Source organism: Pollicipes pollicipes, unplaced genomic scaffold (assembly GCF_011947565.3).
Source record: "Pollicipes pollicipes isolate AB1234 unplaced genomic scaffold, Ppol_2.1 Scaffold_3087;HRSCAF=3621_pilon_pilon_pilon, whole genome shotgun sequence".
Lineage (NCBI taxonomy): Eukaryota > Metazoa > Arthropoda > Thecostraca > Pollicipedomorpha > Pollicipedidae > Pollicipes > Pollicipes pollicipes.
The window spans coordinates 7,311,557-7,328,295 of NW_023596225.1; the positions used below are offsets into that span (position 1 = coordinate 7,311,557).

The following is a 16,739-nucleotide window of genomic DNA, read 5'->3' on the forward strand; positions in this document are numbered from 1 at the left end:
CACCACACACACTTGACGGCCTGTTCTCAGCGGCGGCAAGGAAAATGGTGAAAGCATTCACAGTGCTATGCACCGCTTCTAAAGGCCACTTTTTAAAAATAAATTTATTCCGAAAGGTTTGCAAGGGTGGCTGGGTTCACAGAACCTGCTAAGCATAGTTTGTTCCGTGCACCCTGAACGCACCATCCAAGTCGTACCGCCCAGGTCTGATTTTCGGGGTCAGCGTGTTGAAAAGGCCATGCACACCAAATCTGGAGGCAATCGAGACGTCCCGCAATATCCAACTGGGGTGTTACGCGTCGTATAACTCGGAAGTTACGCAAAATCCCACCCAAAAGACACTGATTTTTGGGATCAGCGTGTTCAGAAGACCCTGCACACCAAATCTGAAGGTAATCGAAACGCCCCACAATATCCAACTGGGTGTTACGCGTCGTATAACTCGGAAGTTACGCAAAATCCCACCCCAAAGACACCGATTTTCGGAATCAGCTCATTGAGAAGGCCCTGCACACAAAATTTGGAGACAATCAAGTATCACAGTGGGGTGTTACGCGTCGTATAACTCGGACGTTACAAAAAATCCCACCTCAAAGACAGATATTTTAGAAATCAGCGTGTCGAGAAGGTCATGCTCACCAAATTTAAGGGATCGTGACGCCCCGGAATATCGAACTGGCACTTGGATGTCGATCTGCTGCTAGATTGACGGACGTCCAAAAATCGCTGTTTTTGGGGTGGGATTTTGCGTCACTTCCGAGTTATACGACACGTAACACCGCAGTTGGATAATGCACGGCGTCTCGATCGGCTCAGAATTTGGTGTGCAGGGCCTTCTCAACACGCTGATTACGAAAATCACTGTCTTTGGGGTGCGATTTTGCGTAACTTTCGAGTTACAACGCGCGTAACAATCCAGTTTGATAATGCGAGGCGTCTCGATTGTCTTCAAATTTGGTATGCAGGGCTTTCTGAACACACTTATTCCGAGAATCGGTGTCTTGGAGCGGATTTTGCGTAACTTCCGAGTTATGCATTATGTACGTACATTATGTTTAGAGTTATATTAGCACATACTGAACCGATTGCTGCCAAACTTTCATTAGTGCATAATGGGATGCGACATACCTGACGTGAACGCCCTCTACGCCAAATTTCGAGGTAATCAAGAGGTCTTGCAACGTCGATCTGGCGATGTAACGCTTGGTGTAACTAGCAACTTATGCAAAATCACACCCCAACGACAGTGATTTTTTAAATAAGCGCGTTGAGAAGGCCATGCACACCAAGTTTTCAGGCAATGAAGACGCCCCGCAATATTTCACTGGGGTGTTACGTGTCATGTAACTCGGAAATCACGCAAAATCCCACCCCAGGAACGATGACTGTTGGCATCAGCGTGTTGAGAGGACTCTGCACACCAAATTTGGAGGCAATCGAAATGCCCGCAATATGCAACTGGGGTATTACGCGTCGCATGACTCGAATATTACGCAAAATACTACTCCAAAGGCAATGCTTTTCGGAATATTGGTGTTGAGAAAGCCCCGTGCACCAAATTTGGAGGCAATTAAAACTCCTCTGAAACTGAATCTGAAATCTGAATCTGAATCTGAAACTGAATCCTCCGGGATGGAAGCCTCCTGATTAAAACAAAAAACCAGAACCAAACTGAAAAAAACTTCTGAATGCATCATCACTGGTGGGAGAGGAGTGTGAGGTCTGCCGTGATCCCAAACTAAATATTAGCAAAGGCACTATACATGGCTATGACCTAGTGGACCTCACTGAGGATGAGATCTTTCACTGGTTTAAGGAGTTTGGTGTGGTGGGAGCAAAGAGGTTTACAAAGAAGGTGGGAGGAAGGGTTGAGAATACCCCTACCATACTTCTCACATTTGGTGTACCAACTTGCTCCCCAAAGCTTGAACTGGACTACATAACTTATCATGTCAAAAAGCAGGTGCCCAACCCATTAATTTGCTACAAATGTGGTAAATATGGGCCCCCGGAAGGAAGGTGCACAAATGACCAAAGGTGCCTGAAGTGTGGTGAGCATATGCATGAGGGCGAATGTGAGGCAAATTGCATGAGTTGTGGTGCGGCAGGGCACACTTGTCTGTCACATGAGTGCCCTGTGCCGTGCTTACGTGAAGCAACGGGGCTTTGAGAGCTTCGCCTATCGTTACATTACAGGTCGAAGCAGATATTCTTCCACTTCGATTGCGACGACATGAATTGACAATAAGATACTGCATGAAGGCACGAGGCGAGGACAATCATCCGTGCCAGAGGCTTACCACTGAAACGGCTTCTTTACAGCAAGTGGAAAGAGAATATATGAAAAGAATATCTGGTTTTCCACTGTACGAAAGAATGACAAGCATATGTAATGAAATAGAACTCGACTTCCCTCATAACTTAGAGACAAAGGAAGCTTCCACACCACCTTGGAAGCTACGCAAATGTGAAACCAAAAAACTGACAAATGAAAATAAGAGAGCTCTGAATGTACGTCAAATTCAAAATGACTTTTGTGAACTAAGAACGGATACCTCTGCCTTTACTTATATTTTTAAGGACGGTTCAAAAACTACTGAGGGAGTCGGCGGTGCCTACGACCACTCAGAACGCTATACTCGATTTAAACTGCCAGGAAAATGTTCAGTGTTTATTGCTGAAGCCAGTGGCTATATCTCAGGCAATGAAATATGTGGAAACCAAGGGTATACCGAAATGTGTAATATGCACTGATTCTTTGTCGGTGGTCACTGCACTAAAAAATTATACTTCTAACCATCCGGTGATGATAAATATTTTTGAAACCTCGCACCGTTTACTAGAAAAAGGATTCGAGATTAAAATCATGTGGATTCCAGGTCACTGTGGTATAGTAGGAAACGAAATAGCAGATGCGCAGGCAAAGGCGGCAGTGCTGTTAAACGAAATACTTGAAACCCAAATAGGCTACAGAGAGTACTTGCCGATTTTGCACTCTGCTATAAGAAATTCTTTCAGCAAAACCTGGCATAGGCACGGACCCCTTACAACAATGAAAACAGCAAAAGAGAACATAGGACGATGGGACTCCTCAACGAGGATCAACCGGCGCGAAGAAATCATCCTATGCCGACTACGACTAGGACACACAAGATATACCCATTCGTTCCTTATGGATCGAGAACCAAGACCTACCTGTGAGAACTGTGTGTGCCCTCGAACAGTACGACATATGTTAGTGGAATGCCCATTATTTGCAGCGTCAGCGACGACGTATTGTGGAAATCTGTAACAAACTATGGAACGCCACTTTGTATGAAATCGCTAATTGGCAATGATTATCCAGTTCTTATTAACGAAGTGTTTACATTCTTACGCCTTTGCAAGCTTTTGAAAGAGCTATAGTGCTAGTGCATGTTTCTGCGTGCGCATGTATGACAAACCTGAGACTTGTAAGTGTGCTCTATCGTGTGTATGCATGCGTTTTTCTTTTTGTTTTTCCTTTTGATCCACTACGTAATAGTGGCTACTGTTTGTACCGTTCGCCATTATTTGAATTTCAATGCGAGGTCACAAATATGCTCAAGTCTTGTGAGGCATCGTAATTGGTGGACGGTGGTATGAAAGCAGTGATTGATTCATGTTTTTGTGTACGTGTGTGTGTCTGTGTGTGTATGTTTGTGTGTGTGGTCATGTGCGTGTGTGAGCTCGCTTCTATTTTTATTATTTTGCCATAACTTTATGTTGCTTTGTAGTTTAGCATTAACAGGGGATACCCCGTAGCGAGGCGAAAAACGATGAAAGACCGGCGACCAACTCGCCGGGCTGAGCGAACCATAAGGATAGACGCGAACTGATTGATAATGTAGCAATATCTAGATATTTAAATGGACGCATGGAGAGCAGATTCTGCGCCAGAGTGTAAAAAAACAAACGTGCGCGCCACCGCGGTCCATGTCGTGTCGTGTGTCACTGGAATTGCGAGATCTTGTGCTATTGTTTGAGTGTGGGACAAACGAGGTGATCGAGGAGACCAGGCCTGTTGATGCAAATGAATAGCTTACTTGCACGTAGATACAGTGACTCACAATCTGTAGCTGGAGATATTATTGACTACTGAGGAATAATACATCCTTTGCACCACGATCCATCCTGTGGCTAAGTCTCTTCATATTCCTCTACCATGCTTAGTCTCCGCAGTATTCCCCCCCCCCTCCAAAGAAAAAAGCTGCAAGGAAAATCAGAATACAAAAGGGACGCAACGAAGACAACTGAAACGGACGCTTGAGCCCAGGAGGCTCTGCGCCCTAATCCAAGACAAGACAAGACACAAGTGAAATTTCAATCGCAAGTTGTTGAAAGTTGTTTAGGTGGCATTTGTTGTGGCACTGATGACCGGATGATGTGCCAGCTCTGCTGTTTCATGTCAATGGTAACAACACCCGTGAGATTAATGCGCAGATGATACAAAAATTAGCACTGTCTTGGTGTTCATGGTCCATCCTGTCGCCTTGGCGTGGCCTCGCGTATTAAACTTGAAGGCGCTTTTAATAATGCGACGGCCTTTGTGCATATACATACATATAGCAATGGCCTTTCAGTGAAAGTGGAGATCAAGAATCCCCAAGAGTGATTTTGTGTGCATACATTGATTTGTATCAGCACTGATTGCAATCTGAGAATGGGTAGCTCAACATCCTCACTTTCTCTTGGAGTAAGAGGTAAGGAGATATTTACTTTGCATCTTGATTCAGCATCAGCAGAGGCTTTCCCAAGTCATGTTCAAAGTGCATAAATGGAACCCAGATTCAGGGCAGTACCACATGGGAGACAAGCTGTTATATGAATACTATATCAGTAGGTGAGGCATAGGGTCAGGGTGTACTTTCCTACCTGATGTTAGAAGAAATCATTGTACACCATTCATTGTGTTTAAGGCAGGACATATTGTAAATAATCACAAAACAGGTAGATTCATGCACTTGCCTTCAAATTTTTTATAATTATGATGGTGAGCTCCCGAGCGCTGCGCACACACACCAGCCGCGACACTGGCGCCATTACTGAGCGCGGTCACGACATTACTGCGCATCAAGCAGCATCAAGAACCAAAAAAATTATGGGGCCAAGGTAACAAGAATCCATGAAATTTGAACCTCAATGCGGGGATTGGATGGGGCATGTAAAGCAAAGTGAGAACATGGTGCTAAATAAAAGCTCGCTATATAGCACCTATATATGGCATGGAACATGGGTGCCAATGGGACACTGGGTTGAAGGGGATATAGGGTGGGGAGGTTAGGTTAGGTTAGGTTAGGTTAGGTTAGGTTAGGTTAGGTTAGGTTAGGTTAGGTTAGGTTAGGTTAGGTTAGGTTAGGTTAGGTTAGGTTAGGTTAGGTTAGGTCACATTAGGTTAGGCTAGGTTAGCTTAGCTTAGCTTAGCTTAGCTTAGCTTAGCTTAGCTTAGCTTAGCTTAGCTTAGCTTAGCTTAGGTTCTGGTCTATTCTCAGTTAGGTTAGGTTAGGTCAGGTCAAGTTGGCGCTGGGGAGTCCAGGCGGTGTGGTGCGCGCGGCGCTCGGGAGCTCGCCATCGTAGTTATTGAAATTCAAAGGTAGGAGCACGATTCTACCTGTTTCGATTACGATATGTGCGGCCTTAAACACGATGAATGGTGCGCAGTGTTTTTTTCTAACATTAGGTAGGAAAGTACACCTACACCGGTTGAGAAAATCTTAGCTGAATTATCACCATAATTGAAAGTGGTCAGTTTCACCCTGCCTGTATATGAATTTGCTTTATTCTAGAGGTAAACCCAACTTGCCTGGGGGTCTGTGTTAATTCTGCAATCATCTTTTGTGTTGATCTGACCACTACAGTGTTCCTAAATCATGTCTTACCATATTCCATTTGTGCTACTGGGAGCTAAAAAAAAGGTTTTGTTAATATTTAAAGGACTGAAAGTTGATCCAGAGTTCAGCATGTACTTGTTGGAAATAGCAGTAATTTTGTATAATAAAGTTATGACACAGCTAGCCAGTTGAGTAACTGGACCAGTTGAGTCATCTATCTTTTGGTGTTGTCTTCTGCAAATTGCCTGTCCTCATTACTTTGTGACTTGTTCATTCTGCTGTCCACCAGCTTCTTCAGCTCACTCAGCAGCCACAGCTACAAACAATGTGTCAGCTCTGCTGTTTCATCCTGTGCATGGTGACAACATCCGTCTGTCAGAGGGTGGCCAGCGGGCCTGTAGAGTCCGCTCCTACTGCCATGGCATTGTCTTTAGCAGTCGACCTGTGGCTGTCAATGAACAGGTAGGTGATGCAAATGATGTCTCGCCTTTGTGTGCCTGGTGGGCATGTTTTCCCTTTGGATGCAATTTCCACTGCCTGCTGAACTTGTTTTTCAGAGGTTTGTCATCATATTGATACTAATGGCATGTAAGCTTATTTCCTTCAATGTCAGCAGGGGCATTAGGCAGAGAGCTTCCTGCCTGTTTCATTTCAGTGCAATCATCTGTGCCCTCAACCAAAAATTGCACCCCATGCTGGTAGTTGATTCTGACTAGTGTGTGTGCACGTGTGGCAAGGGGGCAGTTCATGCAGGCCTCAGATGGATGGAGCAGCATGGTGTGGTCTGACTTCACCTGGCCTGGTTGGTGTCTATTTGTCTCAGGTGGCAGTGGAGGTGGTGCAGGTGTCAGACCAGTGGAGTGGTGTGGTTCGGCTCGGCTTCACCTCGGTCGATCCCCGCACCCTCGCTGGCTGTCTGCCCAAGTATGCCTGTCCAGGTCAGGTCACAGCCCAAGTAGGCCTGTCCAGATCAGGTCACGGCTACTGCCACTGTCAGCGCCGTCCATTGCTATGACGAAGGCGAGCCGACCTCTTGGAGCAGCTGCGCGTCAGGGGCATGGTTAACAGATGCGTCGTTTTCATTTGTCCCCCGTAGCTGTATAAAGCGGACGCCTCTCATTAACTCCTCCGATCTCCTCTGTTTCAAAATTCGCTCACTTGGTTGGCAGGGACACCGATCTTTGTTCATGCTATTGCACCCCACGCATGAGGGTTCACTGCCTGTTGCCCCTCTGTGTTCAAAATCAGCCAATCGGCATCGAAGCGCACACTGGTCGACCCAACATCCGAACACGTTCGGCTTGGCAAATGTGCCGGATGGGTCACATGCCTGGGTTTGGGGTCGAAAGGCACCATATTAACTCAAACGAATTGAGTGCGGAGGTCGCCGGAAAGACAGGACTCTGGTAGCGTGAGTTTATATTTACATCCCGAACCCCTATGGGAGGAATTTTGGAACGCTCCTGATCCCTTACAGTGAAAGAGTTAGCTAAGCAGGTCTGAGTAGGAAGTCAACCTTCCTGGCAAGCGTGACGTCAGGGCTCTTAGAAACGCCGCAAGCTCCGTGTTTCACAGACCTAACCAGCAAGCCGGACTTCTGGGCCAAGGCGATGTCAGAGCGGTTCGCCGAGCCGGGCTGCGTGCTGTTTTTCTACGTGACCGCCTCCGGCGACGTCCGCCTAGGCATGAACGGCGTGGAACGCGGCGTCTTTCTGAGCGGCGTGGACACGAGCCGCCCGCTGTGGGCGCTCTTTGATGTGTACGGCAACGCCACGGCGCTTCAGCTCGTGCGTAAGTGTGCGCGCACACCCGACCGAGCGCAGTCCCACGCGCGCACCTGCCGACCGAGCGCAGTCTCACGCGCGCACCTGCCGACCGAGCGCAGTCCCACGCGCGCACCTCACGCGCGCACCTGCCCACCAAGCGCAGTCCCACGCGCGCACCTGCCGACCGTGCGCAGTATCACCTGCGCCCCTGCCGACCGAGCGCAGTCTCGCGCGCACGTGCGGACCGAGCGCAGTCTCCCGCGCACACGCTGACTGGGCAGTCTGGTGCGCGCACGTGCCATCCGAGCGCAGTCTCACGTGCGCCAGTCACCGCATGAAGTGACTCGGACGAGCGCCGCCAGCAGTGACTGATCAGATGGCTCGCACTGACTACATTCAGTCGCTACGGGACTGGAGAGTAGGGCCCACGTGCGCATGCCAAAATTACACGTGCCGTGTAATTTTGTGTAGTATGTCGGCTGGTGACGTGAGTAGATATATATTGAAGCATCACTATTTGGTAGGCCTTGGCCATCTTGTTCTCAGCAATGTTACCCCAGCGTTAGCATTGAAGACGATGGTAAGTCATTTCGGGGCTGCATGCTTCCAAGGACGTGCCACGTCGTTCCGGTGCAGGTGATACCTTTTTGCAAGTCGTTCACCTCTTTCCACTATAATTCGTCTGTAATGATTTAGCCTCAACAGGAGGAGGATGCGGGATGGCGCGCCATATTAGCACCAGTACTTTTGCGGTGCCGGCTGCCGCGTGCTACTTCGTTAGGAATTTGTTCGTTATGCCATATCCCGTGTCAGCTGTGTCCGTGTGGAGCTTGTGCAGGGCCCGTGTTGTCTGCCGAGCAGATGAGCGGCGGCGGTCGTCCGTCTCGCTGGAACCCAGCGCGGACGCGGTGGGAGCCGAGAGAGGGCCTGACTTCGAGCCCGGCGGGCAGGAGACCGAGGTCGCACCGGACCATAGCCAGCACGCCGGCGACAGGTGCGATGACGCCCGTCCGGACGAGGGGCCGCCGGACGCGACGCTCCAGCCTCTGCTCCTGCACAGGTCAGTGCCCTACAACACCTCCTCCACAGGTCACTGCCCCACAATGCTGCTCCTCCACAGGTCAGCGCCCTGCAACACTGCTCCTCCACAGGTCACTGCCCCACAACGCTACTCCTCCACAGGTCAGTGCCCTACAACACCTCCTCCGCAGTGTGCCCCACAATACTGTTCCTCCACAGGTCACTGCCCCACAACGCTGCTCCTCCACAGGTCAATGCCCTACAACACTGCTCCTTCACAGGTCAGTGTCCTACAACAGTGCTCCTCCACTGGTGGGTGCCTCACCACGCTGCTTTGTTCGGGTGCGAGCTAGAATCGTGCGCAGTCGCGCGCGCTCTGGCACCGGAATCCGCAGTTAACGCGCGCCCGGGTGGCCGCCTAGATACCCGTCGCTCGGGTGGGGCGGGAGCGGTTCATTTTGACCCCCTGAGATCCCGGCAACTAAGAAAGCTAGAGACACCACATTGACAGGGTGTGTTGACCTGTACGGGAACTCACATAGGTGGAAGTTTCAGGTTCCTAGGTCATGACCTTCGGGTCAAAAAAGGTCAAACAAGGTAAAGTTCCAGGTTGGTCTCCAAAGTGCCCCCAGAACGTAGATAATTGTCTGAAAGCAAAAGCTCGCTTTCTCATTAAGGTCAGTGACCTTGTTTGACCTTTTGAAGGTCAGTGTGACCAACATCATACAAGATTGCTTTGAGTTTTGCATTTGACAAAGCGACAAAGATTACGCTGGGCAGTATGTTCCTAAAACAAAATGTTGACCTAGGTCAGTTTAGGTCAATGACCTATTCTGACCTCTAAGAAGCCCATGGAAGATGTATGATGCGGTTCCGGCCATCAATAAACTCAAAATGAGCACCAGAAACTATCCCATACAGCAAACTATAGAGTAATAAAACAGGTTGGTTTTGGCCTTGGTGTGACCTTCATACCTGACCTTAGGTCAATGCAATTTGCTCATTCAACTGTTATGCTGCCTAAGAAAGCATCTCAGATATGTATGGCTTCGTCTAACACTCCGTTGTTGGATCAGATTGAAGGATTCCCTAGAAACTGCCTTCGCTGAAACCATGGTCTGACTTTGACCTGCCATAGGTCAGTGACCTTGCAAGGTACATCTAAATTTTCGGTGCCAAACGATCCGCTATTTAATTGTCTACAGCTGAGCAAAGTTTGGCGCCGCGCCGTTCGGAAACCATTCTGGAAAAACTTTCGGGGGGTCAATTTGACCCCTCTCTACCCGAACGCGTGTTAATGACGAATGCGAGCTGGGCGCGTTGCTGTGGGTGAACAGTGGCTATCCTCTGTACATGCTGCTAGTAATGGATGCGATGATAACTGGTACAGGATTTCTATGCAAAGTGTATACTGCGCAATGGCACTTCAGCCAGCCTCGAAGGGATACTGAGGCAGGCGCTTCAGAAACGTCTCACGTGTATTGCTGCAAGCGCAGTGTACTTGGGTGTCTCATGAACGTGCCGAGTTGCTATGGTCACCGCTAATGTTATCGCAGCGTGTTCTGCCCGAGCACAATGTGTCATGTGTCTCTGAGCCCCTCTGACCCCGCCGTGTATTACTCCCCCTCCCCCGTTGACCGATGGCGGCCACTGCAGGCTGGCGCGCGGTGGCGGCGTGTCGGTGAGCTCGTGCCTGACCGAGGCCAGCCGGCTCGGCCCGGACTCACAGCCAGCGTACGTGCTGGGCGCCTCGCCGTTGGTGCCGGGCGGCCGGCTGGCAGTGCGTCTGCTGGCGGTCGGCGAGCCGCGCGCCGCCGGCCTGACATTCGGCCTCACCTCTTGCGACCCGGACACGCTGCTGGCCGACGAGCTGCCGGCTAACCCGGATCTGCTGGCCAACCGGGCCGAGTACTGGCCGCTGGTGGCCGACGTCGTCTCGTGGCCGATGGCCGGCGAGCGGCTGACGTTCGGCCTGGCCGCCGGCGGCGTGGTGCACGTGCAGCGTGGCACCGGCCGGCCGCGCACGCTGATGCACGTGGACGCGTCGCTAACGCTGTGGCCGGTGCTGGGATTGACGGGCGGTGTGGGCGCGCTGCGCGCGCTCGGCCTGGCGGCCGGCACGCCGACGTCTTCGCCGCAGGAGCAAGCGGCAGCCGCCGGCGGCGCCGACGACGCCCCTGCCGCCGCGACGCCACAGGAGCCGCAGTCCGACTGCTCCGTCTGCTTGGACCGCGCCAGTGACGCGGCCCTGTACGCCTGCGGGCACGTCTGTATGTGCTACGCGTGCGCGGTACAATGGCGCGCGCGCGGCACCGGGCTCTGCCCCGTCTGCTGCGCGCCCATCAGGGATGTGATCAGGCTGTACCGCAGCTGACCAGCGTGGCGCCGCCGGCCGCCCCGCGCCGGCTCCTGCCTGCTGTCGCGCGAGCTCCTGCGTGCTTTGTGATGACGTGGCCATTCATAATGCTGGTGATGAAAGGCTGTAAGTGACGGCACCAGCTTAAATTCGTGCCCATTTATGGTCATGTGCTTGCACGTGTGATTAATGATACACTAGTTTCAGTGCTTCAGCTTGCTATGCACCCGAGGAAGGGCGACGAGTGACTTAAATGTGTGTGCTATATGTGTATGTGTGTCGGGCTGACACGTGTTAGATGGCACGGTGACAAGCACACGGACGGAGCGTCTCTTGGGGCCTCATGCGCTTCGCGAGTTGCATCAGTCGTGATGGAGCCAGCCGTTCCAAAAGCTGCCATCCACGTGATTTCTGTGATCTCGAGATGAAGTGATTCCTCCAGTACCTCATAGTCCTAATGGTTGAGAGGTCTCCGGAGCTGGGGGTGGCATGCTCGACTCAACTGAGTGCGTAGCGGGCAGCGCGAAAAGCCGCATAAGTGGGGGCAGGGACGCCATCAGCTGTTTGCGTTTTCCGCGTAGACATCGGCACGACGGGTGGCGATGCCGAAGGTCAGCAGGGACGTGCGTCGTAATCGTAAGTCACACTAGGCAATGTGTGCGAAATGTAGTGTCATGTTCAGATCGCGCGTGGATCAGGATTGGCCTCGTTTATTGGTCGGGAACGCTAGGCTTAATTTCTTCGCGAATGTGGGACCATTTCTGCCATGAAAGCCAGTAAACCCGTGATTTTGTAGTTGGCTATGCCACTGCCTGCGCGTGAGACGCCGTTCACTTATGTGGCGACGGTGAGTGATGCGAGACCGAGTTATCTGTGAACGGAGCATAGTAAGATGGCATGGTCATGTCACTGGAAGTCTTGAAATTTCACACCGCTTCACCACAACTTCGGCGCAAATGCATTGAAGAAGGCGATGCAAACAACACACCACAAATTGCACGAAGTGCTTCGCGGCTACATGTCGAAGTTCGAGTTCAAACTCGGCTTGCACTGTTTTTTAAGCTCTATGAGCACCTTTACCCGCTAAAACGAACCGGGACCTTTAGCGCCAAGGGTCCCCAAAGACCCCTTTGGATACGCCACTCGCATTCATTGTTCCTGGACCGCCGCAGCAGAACCACCCAGACGTCTTGTGCCATGTGGTCCGCGCGGACCAATCTTAGACGGTATAATCCGCTGCTGTGATGGAAATGAAGCACAGCTGGGGCATTGCAAAATTGTTCTTGTAAAAAAAACATTGCAAAAAATCCACTTTTTCGTCGATGTAAATGCTGTTAACACGGACCGCAGCCCTATCGACTAAAGCCGGCGGGCGGTCTGCGCCAGTCTAGGAAGTGTGCCATCTGCACGGTTATAGCTGGTGTGAGGTATGGCATACCACCAAACTCCTGATGAACAGTGGGTGTTTTCACTGGAGACCGATGAAAAATTGAAATGTTCAGATTCTGGGGTTGCGCGTGGAGTGGACATCGCGGTCAAGGTAGTTTTGATAATTGTTATGATGCGACGAGTTCAATAAAAATGCCTTCATACTCATAAGGGGAGAAGATCACCAGTATTTGTATATATATATATATATATATATATATATATATATATATATATATATATATATATATTACCCAATGGTAAACGTAGCTTTTCTTCTAGGCGATTTTGGCTGAAATATGGGCATGAGGATATTTCATTTTATTTTATATTGAGTCGCTATGTGACTATCGTTAAGTACACACGACACAGGCGTACATAAAGAATGCTTCGCGGGGGGGGGGGTGAAGCTCAGAAAGCGTTACACCAATGCTGGGCCTGACACTGACACTTCCGTGACGGCGCGAGTAGAGGAGGCAGGTTCTTAGAGGTGCCGTGCATCTCAGAGGTTGGACGGAATTCTCTAAACGGATTAATGCTTCAATGTCACTTTCGATTCCCGAAGGAGCACTGACATCATGTCGGTAGTAAAATCTGATAGTCCTGGGCTCGTCGCAGGAACACACGTGACTTGGGATCTGACCACCGTGATACCAACCTGGACCAGTCTTCCCCCTTTGTTTGCGCGCCTGCGCCGCGGGTCATAACAACGTACTCCGCTAAAATCCGGACCCCTGTACCAATACTCGACACTAAAGAGGGCGCCAGGACCGCGCTTATACACGCGCAATCGCTGACCCATCGCCCCAAGCCTCGTGATTGGCTGATTCTGGCAAAACCAAAAGCGTCGCATGGGTAGTTCGTTTATGACATGAGTGACAGCCCGTGCAATGATGAATGACTGGGGCGATGACACACACCAGTACACATGTGTGGCAACACATATCCACACGTACGGGAGTCAGCCGGTCGCCAGCGCTGCAGGGCCCCGCAGAACGGAGCCTCCTCTACGAATCACAGCTCATCTCGTACCAACAAGGCAGGCCACACGTGCATGCCGGACGCACGGCGGGTCACCATCAGCTGCCGACCTGCTGCGACCTGGCCGACCGGGCGAACTGCACCACCATCGGCTTGTCTTTGAGGATGAAACCGTTGGTCTCGGCGAGCGCAAGGCGGGCCACCTTGGGCGACGGCAGGCTCACGAATGCCTGACCCTTCATGCGACCCTCCTGCATCAACCGGATGTCGAATCTGGAAAGCGATGGAGACCAATATCAACACCACACAAGAACGCGGGGCAAATATTCATTCAGCACGTTTGGCGGTGCGTTTGTTATCACTGTGGACTTGATGGTCAGTTATGATCGCAATGGTCCTCGAAATCGATTAGACAGATTGAACGCAGACCTGTGGCTTATCACACACTGTCCTACACATTGTTGTAACTTTCACAAATCCCTCTTCTCACAAAATCAATATGTTGGGTCATTAAGGCCAACTGTGCACACTTCCGGCCTCAACGTAAATTTTAAGACAATTCTATCGCGACTTCGATCAGACTTTTGCAGTTATCATTCTGAACTGAGCCGCCGACCATATCTTTTATGTAATTCAGATGCGCTTTCTATCGTCGGGTACGATGGCAACCAGTCCCACGCAGCCAATGCCCAACATGGCGATGATAGACTTCACAGGAGGCAACTCCTTTACGGTTTCGCTAAACTCACGCGTTCTTGTGGTGTTCGTCCGTCCAGTCCAGATATCGGCCAAACACATGTCGAAGGTCCCCCGCGGCCACTCGCTTGTCCAGGTTCTTGATATAGAGACGGGCTGACTCGTCACCAGGAGTGTACCGAGAGAACACCGGCAACACTTTCATGTCTGAAGAGCATGAACCAACGCTTAAAGCCAGACACTTTGCAGTTACAGGTGTAGGTACGCAATAAGTGTCCGTTACAGCTTGATGCCGAAAGGAGGGAGAGAGAAGGTGAACAAAGGTTCTCCGTTCCAGCCTGCGGCCAGTAGCGTCCACTCCGCGCACGTAAAGCAACCGAAGCACTTAATGAAGTCGTGACGAACCATGTTAGCACGAAGCCACCGCCCAGCGGAGACGGAGCGTGTCTCCGGCCAGTCGCGGAGAGCATACCTTCCGCGCTGATCCTGTTCTCCGCCAGCTGCCGGTCGCTGATGAACTCCAACTCCGGCCTCGGCTCGGTCGCCACTGCCTCGGCCGTGCCCGGCTCCGCCCGGCTGGGGTACAGCTTGGCAAACCCGACCTGGACAGCGGGCGGTGTACCGTTGGCGGGCGGCAGCGGCGGCCGCTCGGCTGGCAGCCGGAGCACAGGACGCCGCGCCGGCGTCACTATGCTCGCCGCCTCGAACACTTCCGACAGTGGCACAGCGGCGGCGGCGGCGGCGGCGGCGGCGGCGGCCAGCCGCTGGCGCCGCGCCGCTCGCAGTCGACGGCCGCTGTCCGGCAGCCGCGCCAGCCGACGCCGCTTGGGCCGCCTCTCTGGGGCCGCGTCCGAGTTGTCGCTCACCAGCTCCGACTCGGCTGAGTCAAAGCTAGAGTCGATCGGCTCCGTCTGCACTGCCACGTCGTGACGTGCCGCCAATGGCGGCTGCGGCGCGGCGGCCGGCGTCGCTGCCGGGCTGGCCGCAGCGAATGGCGCCGGCAGCGACATCTTGTTCATCAGGTGCAGCACCTGTGTGTAGAAGCGCGGCCTGGAGAGCAGGGCGCTGCTTATTCGCGCCAGCGTGTCGGCCGTCGGCGGTGGGTAGGCGTAGTGCAGGGTCGGGCATGGGAATGGGAAGACAGCCAACTGGTCCACAGTACTTGTCAACTGGTGCTTGATAGGTGCAGATTGGTCTTCACTTTGCCAGCTGTCAAAACAGTTAATATGTATTTTAATGTTGATGTCCCTAATCTCTTTGGAATAAATTTTATGTGAACCAAAGTACATAAGTGATCCAGCCATCAGCTGCAGTGTGCTATTATCAGGCCTGGTGATGACAACATATCAAGTATATTCCAGGCATGCAGTGCCTAGATTTATGTAGTGTTATTTATGTGGTGACATTATGTAGTGCCTAGAATCAACAGTGTCTATAAAACACAAATCTCCAGCCTTGATTTCTACTATATCAACAGAAACAACACAAATGAACAGAATTTTGATATTAGCAAAAAAAACTCCATTACTGCAAAATGCACATACATACTGACATGCTGGCATACTGGAATGGGGACATGTTTGTCCAGTGGCCAACATAACAGTTGTGGCTAACATGTGACTTCTAACTAGTCAAGTGAGAGCTCCAATGCTGGCTGAGTGCCAGGGGAGGATTTAACTTGGTCAGATCAGAAATGAGCCTATTGATACCAATTATATGCTCGAGTACTAGTAGATAGATACATGTTCATCCAAGAACACCATAAAACACTGACTGATTTCTATTGGAGCTTAGCTGATAAATATGTACATGACATGCTCACCTGCATCCTATCTGCAATGTGCTATCTGCATACTCGACAACAAGCCTAGAACCACCCAGGTCCGCCTGGTGAAGCTGCTGCAGAGCATGCTGGGCATCAGATGTGGACTGAAATCTGGGTAAACAAACATGTTGATTGCACTACAACAACCATGAATGACACCAAAATTTGGGATGCTGGAGAAAATGGGTTTTACATGAGATCCAGATGACAAATAAAAACAAATAAGGGCACTACCTTTCAGTTACATACTACTTCTTTCAGATAAGAACTCTTTGTCAGACTCATATTTCTACATATTTTTTTACAAACGACATGACAATTTTACTTTGAGAAGTCCCAGCTCTGAGCAAATAAGCACTTACCTAGCAAAGATTGCTTTTTTTCTCCGGAACCTCTTGAACACTTTCACTTCTTCTGCACCAAAATTACTCAAAAGATCCCTGCTTTCCTCTTCCGTTACGGCCAAAGGTAAGTTCGATATAAGCAATGATGTCATGGCAGCTCCACATGACAAAGTATTACTCAGATCTCATGTTAATACTACCACGCTCAACACTGGTATAAGCCTAACCTAAATCTGGTACTTCAACTCAGGCGTAACTATTGCCTAGCGTGAGGTAGGGCTAAATTCAACCAATTTCTAGATAATTATCAACGTTTAACCCTTAATAATGCACCATGCCCATTCATCATTGCTTGAACCATACCCCTCCCACCCCACACACACACCCGAACGCTACCGGCCACGCCGTTGGTTACTGGCGTCAAATCGCAACGCGAAATCGACGCATCCAGCATTTTGGTGCAAGCGCACATAC

General features: G+C 50.8%; 2 protein-coding genes across 5 annotated transcripts; one reads left to right on the top strand and one right to left on the bottom strand.

Moving 5' to 3' along the window:
* Positions 1-3,599: 3,599 nt before the first annotated feature.
* Positions 3,600-11,786, top strand: LOC119089701 (protein neuralized). 4 transcript variants are annotated; one of them, XM_037212515.1, is made up of 7 exons: positions 3,600-4,432; positions 4,602-4,721; positions 6,139-6,311; positions 6,673-6,787; positions 7,425-7,640; positions 8,477-8,675; positions 10,292-11,786. In XM_037212515.1, exons 2-7 carry the CDS (start codon positions 4,682-4,684, stop codon positions 11,007-11,009), a joined length of 1,461 nt encoding a protein of 486 aa, XP_037068410.1. In that variant the 5' UTR covers positions 3,600-4,432; positions 4,602-4,681; the 3' UTR covers positions 11,010-11,786. The 4 variants fall into 4 exon arrangements, with proteins under 4 accessions (XP_037068410.1, XP_037068409.1, XP_037068412.1 ...); XM_037212514.1 differs by having other exon boundaries at positions 3,600-4,721; XM_037212517.1 differs by lacking the exons at positions 4,602-4,721; positions 6,139-6,311; positions 6,673-6,787.
* A 1,480-nt stretch (positions 11,787-13,266) lies between these two features.
* On the bottom strand, positions 13,267-16,643 carry LOC119089313 (RNA-binding region-containing protein 3). Its single transcript, XM_037211981.1, has 6 exons — positions 16,284-16,643; positions 15,919-16,032; positions 14,897-15,305; positions 14,569-14,839; positions 14,150-14,303; positions 13,267-13,673 (listed from the first exon to the last, which is right to left on the bottom strand). Exons 1-6 carry the CDS (start codon positions 16,415-16,417, stop codon positions 13,499-13,501), a joined length of 1,257 nt encoding a protein of 418 aa, XP_037067876.1. The 5' UTR covers positions 16,418-16,643; the 3' UTR covers positions 13,267-13,498.
* Positions 16,644-16,739: the final 96 nt, after the last annotated feature.

What these genes read in the sequence shown, in the direction of transcription:
- LOC119089701 (XM_037212514.1), top strand. Translation starts at nt 4,682, where the DNA reads ATGGGTAGCTCAACATCCTCACTTTCTCTTGGAGTAAGAG. An exon ending in CTGTGGCTGTCAATGAACAG is followed by an intron (nt 6,312 to 6,672) that starts GTAGGTGATGCA and finishes TATTTGTCTCAG; the next exon opens with GTGGCAGTGGAGGTGGTGCA. An exon ending in CAGCCTCTGCTCCTGCACAG is followed by an intron (nt 8,676 to 10,291) that starts GTCAGTGCCCTA and finishes CGGCCACTGCAG; the next exon opens with GCTGGCGCGCGGTGGCGGCG.
- LOC119089313 (XM_037211981.1), bottom strand. Translation starts at nt 16,417, where the DNA reads ATGACATCATTGCTTATATCGAACTTACCTTTGGCCGTAACGGAAGAG. An exon ending in ACATTGCAGATAGGATGCAG is followed by an intron (nt 15,306 to 15,918) that starts GTGAGCATGTCA and finishes CTGTTTTGACAG; the next exon opens with CTGGCAAAGTGAAGACCAAT. An exon ending in GAACAGGATCAGCGCGGAAG is followed by an intron (nt 14,304 to 14,568) that starts GTATGCTCTCCG and finishes CATGCTCTTCAG; the next exon opens with ACATGAAAGTGTTGCCGGTG.